This window comes from Petromyzon marinus, chromosome 22 (genome assembly GCF_048934315.1).
Source record: "Petromyzon marinus isolate PM22_M1 ecotype Great Lakes invasive population chromosome 22, UKy_Petmar_22M1.pri1.0, whole genome shotgun sequence".
NCBI lineage: Eukaryota > Metazoa > Chordata > Hyperoartia > Petromyzontiformes > Petromyzontidae > Petromyzon > Petromyzon marinus.
In genome coordinates this window covers 8,343,295-8,351,769 of record NC_133688.1, presented here as the reverse complement: position 1 = coordinate 8,351,769, position 8,475 = coordinate 8,343,295, and the positions used below count along the sequence as shown (strand labels likewise).

Sequence of the window (8,475 nt, the reverse complement as noted above, 5' to 3'; positions counted from 1 at the left end):
TCGAGTACATGACACGTGGTTCGCCTCGCAAAGTCTCAAGACCTCGCGTCACAAGGGCCATGCTCGGCTTTGTCGCAGCGATTGCTGTGTGCGTGTCTCAATGTAACAACGCCGCGAGTGATACTTCGCATGACGTCGTGGGATATTTAACTTCCACCGCTATTAACGAGGGCGGCCTGCTGAGGTTGAACCGCGAACCTCTACACCAAGTGGCGAAGGGGTGTTTAGCAGGGGTAATTATAGTACGGCGTGTACACTAATTATCTTGGCACCTAAAAGAAACTCCGTGTGTTTAAAAGGTTAGGGGTGAACAAATGTGTTACCTTGGGTTTACTGTGAATAACATATCGTGTTCAGCAAAGTTGCCCTGGCCTAATGAGCCCACAGTCTCATGCAAGCAGAGGAAACGTGTCTCATCATGATGCCATCACACACTGATGTGGTGCTGGTGGTGCTGCTGGTGATCGTGATGATGGTATAAACCCACGCCACGCAGAGCATTGCCATAGTGGACACAGCGCATTTCGAGTAGAATTAAGGGAAAGCAATTCGAATGTTATTTTTTGTGTAACACAATTACAGAATCACAATATCTATTTATTAAACTGCAGACGGACCACAGTTGCACGACTATGCAGCGAGTTATTTAAATCCCCGTTCACAAGGCTTGTTGTTGTTGTTTTAAAGAACCGTGGCACTAAAGCCACACACATGGTTTGAAATCCATTTTGCAACGAGCCCTGCGTTGAAAAACAATCCCCACTGGCGCTGACGGACATCCCCCCCCCTTCCAGAACCACCCAGCACTACCACATCTGGAGCGCATCACTGCCAGCACCACGGCACTGGCCACTCCCGAGAGTGCTGGCACGTGGCTGTTCGCTGTTGACTGGGGGGGGGGGGGCTGCCCCGGTGCCCCCCCCCACCCCTCGATTGTAGTCTGTGCGTGGAGGAGGAGGAGGTCTCCGCCGTTTTGGAGCGCGTCCGCGTCTATAAATAGCGGCGCATTACCACCCAGGCGCCAGGCGAGGAGTTGAGACTGATTTCCCCGTGCACTCTTCAGAGAGTTGATCGTTTCAGGGGGAAGAAGAAAAGAAAAGCGAGCGGAGATGCTTTATCCGGTCATTGTCGCGGTCCTGACCGCTGCTGCTTTTGCCCAGGAGTAAATAAACAAGGAGAAGCACATGCGATCATCACACGCACGCACGCAAACACAGCGCGACGTTGTTAATAAGAGAGCAGCAGCAGCACGTGATGCCACTTAACCTGGATGTGTGTTGTTGTTGTTGTGGCAGGGCGATACCGGGGTTCTGTACCGAGACCACGGAATGCTTCAAGTTCAAGGTCCTCTGCGAAGCTGACACGTACGAGGTAAATACGCCAAGTCGTCACCGGTAACCGTGCGGGTTATCGAGGTGTGGTGACGTTAAATCGTAATGTGCACATTTAGCTTTAAATTGCGACTTTCGGCCACCGCCGTCGTAAGCTGCATCATTGACAAGGCGCACGATGAAGGTATTCGTTTGGCGGCGACTTTGTGTTGGCCCCGGCTCACTGCGCGAGTCGCGCTCACTGCAAACGGGGCCACTACCCATAGCTCCATTGTGCCAGCACCATTTATCATTTAAGTTTGGACGCAAATGTGTTTATTTAGCAGTGATTACATTTCTGATTATTGAAGGGGTTGTTACGCAATAGCTAACTATTACATGCATAATTTTAAAAAAAGTTCATCAGGTATTATTTTAAAGCGTATTCATTATAATTAGGCCCGTTTGTATGTATGTTGAGCTTCTTTCGCACCGTACGTTGCCAACCGTGCTCATCGGAGGAGCGGGGTCTCGCGGTGTCAAGTGCAGTCCTCTAAACTCTCACCATCCATGCCATCCTTCTCGGCCTCTGTGTTCACGTTCCGTGGAGTCGGCCCGTCGCTCGCAACGTTGCGTCTCACGCATGCTTACTCTGAAGGCCACACGCTGTCTTTGACGGACGTGTTGAAATTGTTCAGCTCATTGACCATGTGCAGCCCGCCAACGCAGCGGCTGTAGCATCACCACCACCGACTTACTGAGCGCTTTACGACCGCCGTGATTCGATTATAATAGAGGGCAGTGATTGATTATCCTGCGGTTGTGGTGGAGCGTTAGCAACACCCAGCCACCACACACGTGGTTTGTATCTCTTTGTCTGGCAGGCTGCCCATCAACCTCTCTCGTATTAAGTGGATATTAAAATAAAATTAAGCACAGGGTTTTCGGCAATGTGTGGTAACATTGTTTCCGTACGGTAATTCCTCCCGTATTCTGGGCTGGGGAGCATTGTGAAAGCGCTACTTCATTGCTGCACCTACGCAGCAGCGCGTGATATTAATTTGCCACTCGTATGTGTTTCACAAAGATTCCTGACACATTACAAAACCGCTCTTGTTTTGCTCCAAAGCGATGCGCTGCATTCCTCTCTGCTAAGGGGCGTCCAACCGTTATGCCCTCTGGGCCCCTTCCAGAGTAAACTTAGGAGCTACACGTTTAGATATACTCTGCCTGTCAATCGTAAAAAAAATACATACAATGTTCATGAACACAAAGGGTTTCATGAAACAAAGTAAGTTGTACTTACGTGCCCGTGCTGAATTTGTTTCGATTATTTACCTCCCAAAAAAATCTGGCCATGTCTCGCACCCCAGCTTAAGAAGAAGAATCACTGCTCTACGTGTATGTTAAAGCGATTACTCTCCCTGAATACTTTTGTAACCATCCCGAGACCACATGTTTATCCAATCACTCGAGCTTGCCTTGCGATTTTTTGAACTGTGTCTGGATGCTGCTGATGTAGTTTGCGTGAAGGGTTAAGAGGTTATGAGTTGGGGTAGATGTTTCGGTGGTTAGGGTCACGATTTGGATTAAGCTTGGGAGTTATGGTTTGAATGTTATGGTTTAGGGTTTGTGTTGATAAGTTAGCGTTGTGGTTCACGGTTATGGTCAGTGGTTAGAGTTCATGCTTTGGGGTTTAGGGATTCTGGTTACGGGTTTATGTTGTCGGGGTTGGGGCTGAGTTAGCGACAGTCACACCAAACACTTGGCGATCTTGCCAACAATTTGCTATCACGGACGTTTTGGTCATCAACATTTACAATTGACGCCAATATAAACAGAAAATAATATACTACCAGGGTATGAATTAAAAGTAAAAAAGGACATCACAAGAAGCGTTAATCCTCGTGTGTGTGTGTGTTTTAACACGCTGGAGGTTGATAACTGCACAGCCATTTGGGGGGTTGGTGGGGGGGGGGTGGAGCAGGATGTGGTCCACGGGCCAGCGCACCGCAACCAGCCCGCCGGCGGTGCGCCCATCACCGCCGCCGTTCTGTATCTTGCCTCGTTGCAGCTTCGGCGGTACGAGAAGTCGGTCTGGGTGGCAACGGACGTGGAGTCCCTGGTGTACGAGCACGCTTCCATGACGGGATTCCGCAAGCTCTTCAAGTACATCACGGGGGACAATGATGCCAGTGAGTGGAGGGGGCATTCAAGTACATCACGGGGGACAATGATGCCAGTGAGTGGAGGGGGCATTCTGCCACCTGCAAGGGCCTCGGGGTTGCCGCTCGCGTCGCTGCGATAGAATTCGTCACGATACGATTCATTGTGGTAATTAATCGAAGCTGGTCGATCAAATTTGGAAGAACTTTTTTTAATCTCTTCACAATAAATGCGAAATTAATTGCTTCAAATCTAGGGAGAGTAATACGCAAGATACATAAGTAGCTACCACCCTTTGAAAGTAGTGCTTTGTGAAATGTTTCTTTGGAGTAATCGACGGCATTTATAAGATGTCATCAGTTTTTAGAATTTGTTTAACCAGTGAATGATGTGCTGTGTAAATAACAGCCAATGTTTGTATGATTCTAGATTGTAACATTGCAATGGTTAGAACACTCAGTGCTGGCTGCTGTCGAGCAGATTACAGTTGGAGAACTTAAAGTCATCGGTATTTGTGCTGGATGCACATCGAAGCACACACATACAAAATACCACACGTCATCACGACATGAGTATTATCACATCAGTTTCGCTGTAATTGTACTTTACTAAGTTATTGATGTGAAGCTTTGCTGTGCTTACAGTACAAACTATTAACACATCGCAGCAACTTCTGTTTGTACAGTAGCCCAGTAACAAACCCATGATTTGGAGCTTGAAAAGACATATACATTCAAATTATACAAATAAACACCACGATAAAAACACACTAAACTCAATCCCACAATTAAATGCGCAGTTCCGTACCTAGTTTTACCAAAGAAGTTGTTGCACAATGCCCTTTAATGCAGTGTGAAAAGACGGGAGGAAGCGATGCGCATTGAGAAGCACCACCCAAGATCTAACGACGGCTGAGGTGGCATTCCCACGGCAGCGAGGCAGCAGAACCCCACTTGCTCCTGACCCAATCCTCGACCTCAACCGACTCGGAGTCAAATTGCAGTCACTGCTCTGCATCAACATCATTCACGTGAAGAGGAAAAGTGCGAGGCAGCATGCAGTGTTTTGCTTTTCTTTCAGCAAATTCATATTCTTTGGGTCTTTCGGTAAAGTCACGAAGATAGGTTCAAAGGAAATAACAAAAAAGAACGAAAAAACCGACGACGTTTCGATCGCAACTCAAGCGATCGTCATCATCAGCGATGATGGGTAGTTTGTGTTGTTGTTTTCTTCGAACTTATCTACGTGACTCTACCGAAAGACCCAAAGAATGTGAATACCTGCAGCCAATCAAGATTTTTCCGCAAATTGTTTGTGTCATGTTACGCGACAGAAATAATGAACTTGTGCCTCAATGCTGTCACGGTATGACTGATGAAATCTGATGCAGCTGCTTTGCTTGCCGCGGTCTTCCCTCATCAGTGCAACAAATCAACATGACGGCCCCTGTGCTGATTAAAGTTCCCCACGGCGGGAAATTCTGGCAGAAAACCAAATACACGATTCACTTTATGCTGCCTTCTTACGTGGCCGAGAACCCGCCTTCACCTTTCAACCCCGAGGTATGAGCCAAACGTCCCTACACATGCACACAGTGGCACCAGCCATTGTTGAGAAATTGCAATTATCCAGCAGCTCGATGCAGGTCCATAAAAATGTAAAGACAAAGATCCCCCGTATAACCTATAACAGACTGTTGGGGAAAGTGCTGTTAGCGAGCACCTATGAAGGCCGGCACGGCACACGAGGGGGTGGGTGGCCAGCCCCACGCCCGGCCGCCTTTGTCTCCCCAGTGGCGATGTTTACGCATCGCACCAGGTACTCAGTTGAGGCTGAGTCGACCTAGGGGATGCCCAGGACCGGTTCGGATAGTCGTCACTGGTTTTGGCCGTGAGCGTGAATCGAACTCGGTTCGCCGGGTTCATAGCGCGGCGTGCTAACCGACGCACCACCGGTCCGTACCAATACACACACACACAGTCTTTATAAACCTCCAAGTAGTGCTGTGGCTGAAAATGTTAACCTACTAATTATTCAATTGGGAATACACAGAGCTGCATGGCGGCCCCCGACTTTGAAAACTTTGCAGGACCCTCCCCGTAAACAAGTCTTGAGACTCAGGGAGACTTTACCGGATAACCAAAAGCGGGATAATAATTATGGGTGGCGAAGAGGACGCGAGCGGAGCGCTGCTAACGAATCCGTCGTTTTCTGCCCGTGTCTGCCTTAGGTGTACTTTGTGCGCATGCCAGCCATGACCATGTATGTGAAGTCGTTTGGAGGTTGGATTCTCACAGTCACCTCCAAGATCTACTCTGGCCTCCTCTCCAACGACCTCAAAGATAAGAAAAAGAACTTCGACAATGGCTTCCACTACATGGCCTCATATAATAGGTGAGAGATCTCGTCCCGCTGCCAAGGCGCACGCTTGCCAAGGTGGACGCTTACCGCACGGATCCACACATCAATTAACAGCCACAACGTGGTGTCCCTGTACTCATGAAAGTCTTCTAAAGTGATATTGACGTGAATGATTATGACCAGTGGCTGAAATGTCAATGTGGAAGTGTCGGTATGAAGCATGTTCGATTCGCAGCAGCAGCAACAAGGGGATGCACGCTCGCTGTTACAGTGCCATCGTCATTGCAGTCTGCTTGCAGCATGTGTCAGTGGTGCGATATGCTCGACACCACCGTGCAAACGAATGATTCTCTTTGCAGACCGACAAAAATGCTGAATCGTCACAATGAAGTGTGGTACATGGCGACGGAGAGCCCCAACTGTGAGGCTTGATCCGGAGTGTGAGGGCTCTTCCCTGCGGCTCACAACTGACCCAGCAGCACAACCAACGCCCCACGGCTGTGTAGATCCATCGAGCCCACCACCACCATCGCCACCACCACCCACGCCGCATCACCACCACCATCACCCACTACCATCACCCACTACCATCACCCACCACCACCACCACCACCACCCACGCCGCATCATCACCCACCACCATCACCCACCATCACCCACCACCACCCACGCCGCATCACCACACGCCAACACCCACCACCACCATCCACCACCACCCACCGCCACGTTGGGGACCACGAAACTCAGGGCCGTGGTAAATTACATGGCTCACCGATCTCACACAACAATCACGTGGATGTTCATGGTACACTTTTAGTTATGTCACTTTTAATATTTGCACTCACAATAATTCCAAAATCAGCTGCATGCATTTTAAATCTATCGGGATAGTGACGTCACATGTTGTAACTGCAGTATACTACACCCAACATTTCTGTGTTGTGTGGTGTAGTGGACTTTTTTCAAGTGGCTATGGAAAACGTGATTAAATATTTGTACTCTATTAAAACAGCAACTATAAACCGATGGATGTTTTTGTTTCATTGTGTTCATAATGCACGGCCAACACACCAGCTCTCTGCATTGTGGGTAATGTATTAGAAACCCAGAACTAAAAGCAGAGCACTGGCCAACAACATCCGAGACTGATTATGGCGATCGCCACCAGAACGTTCGTAAAGTCACTCAGTGCAGCAAGTGATGCAAGCGTGACTCGTTGCCATTTAGTCGCAAATAACTGGGAAAGGGAGCTGTGGAACGCCCTACTCAATAAAGCTGCCGCCGCGACCCTCGCCAGGACAAGCGGATTGAGGGACGAGCGACTTGACGAACCCCGACTTGGGAATGAACCGTAGAGCGGCAATGCCCCCTGTGATGAAACTACCGCAGACTCCGCAAGACACAGTGTCGATGGGATAGCCTTGAGTGTATGACCAGTGATTCATTTGAGCCAGAGCAGTTGTTAGGGCTGCTGCCCCTCGACTCCTCGTTCTCCTGTGCCCCCCCCGCTCCCCCACCCACCGCTGCTCCTCGCAGAAGCATGATTCAAATAGCTGTAGCACCCAACGCACAGGCTCACCGCACCACACACTCCTCTCCCTCCCCGTGCTCACAGAGACGACACGACACGGATTAGTGTCTACTGGTGGTTTATTCTCTATTCAATTAGAGTTAATCTACCCGTGTCGGTGTGGACCAGCAGGACAGATCTAACCTATCCCCCTACGGTCTGATATTCAAGTGGCCTGTCCTCCCTCTATTCTCTCTCTCAGGATATCTCCCCTTGCCTTACCTCTCCTCTTCGTACTTTACCGTCCGACCTCGTGGTGTTGGGGGGTCGCGGAAAGATGATGTTACCCGTGGCTTTTGCTGGGGAAACTGAATCCGTCTGCTTTCTGACCCGTCTCACGGACGTTCCAGAAGCAGGGAGATGACGACTCCTCGATTCCTCCCTCCTGTTGATCCCCAGCGAAAAGAGAGCTTGCTTCCCACTTTCACTCCTTTTCATCCCCAGCTTCAGAGCCTACGTGCCGCCGACCCGCTGGCCCCTTATCCAATCGGTAGCTTCGCCTCTCCCGCTCCGCCCCCCTGTCGTGTATTCCTCCCAAAGGGTCAACCGGTGCCGCCCCACCCCCCACCTGCCTGCTGGTCCGCGGGTGCCTTGGGCATTTCCTCAATGCGGTCCTCAGTGAGTTCGCCGTGGCCATACAATTTTAAGTCACTCCACGGCGCCGCAGTGTCATTCGGCCTGGGAGGGGTTCTGCCAATTCCCTGGCTCTGAGAAACCGTGGAGCACCCCTACGAGGGGGTCTCCCGGGTAAACACTCAGGGGCAGACGACCCCCCCCACGAGGCCCTACGTGAGGGCATGCGTGTGTGTTTATGTGGGGGGTGGTGGGGGGAGCGCTGTGACGGGAGCCGGGTGGCTCCACAGCCGCGGCAGCACACAGTCCACAACGCTGTCCTGGAATTATTTTGACACCAAGCCACACCCACCACAATGTATTTTGTCCTCATAGGACCATTGGAATAATAAAGGGTACGGTAGTATAATATGACGCACAGTGTTGGTATACCTCGTACGCTCGTGGTAGTGGCTTACGTCGACAATCTCCACGCCAGTCGAGCAACAATCCGGG

General features: G+C 50.2%; 1 protein-coding gene across 1 annotated transcript; it reads left to right on the top strand.

The window, feature by feature from the left end:
- The first annotated feature begins 1,003 nt into the window (after nucleotides 1–1,003).
- On the top strand, nucleotides 1,004–6,863 carry LOC116945046 (heme-binding protein 2-like). The gene is made up of 6 exons (XM_032959121.2): nucleotides 1,004–1,162; nucleotides 1,296–1,371; nucleotides 3,385–3,505; nucleotides 4,899–5,038; nucleotides 5,707–5,870; nucleotides 6,197–6,863. The coding sequence occupies exons 1-6, from the start codon at nucleotides 1,110–1,112 to the stop codon at nucleotides 6,267–6,269; spliced, it is 627 nt and encodes a 208-aa protein (XP_032815012.1). The 5' UTR covers nucleotides 1,004–1,109; the 3' UTR covers nucleotides 6,270–6,863.
- The last annotated feature ends 1,612 nt before the right edge of the window (nucleotides 6,864–8,475 follow it).

Bases quoted from the DNA above. Each gene is read 5' to 3' on its own strand.
- LOC116945046 (XM_032959121.2), top strand. From the start codon at position 1,110: ATGCTTTATCCGGTCATTGTCGCGGTCCTGACCGCTGCTGCTTTTGCC. The intron at 1,163-1,295 runs GTAAATAAACAA...TTGTTGTGGCAG, and splicing joins GCTGCTGCTTTTGCCCAGGA to GGCGATACCGGGGTTCTGTA. The intron at 1,372-3,384 runs GTAAATACGCCA...GCCTCGTTGCAG, and splicing joins GCGAAGCTGACACGTACGAG to CTTCGGCGGTACGAGAAGTC.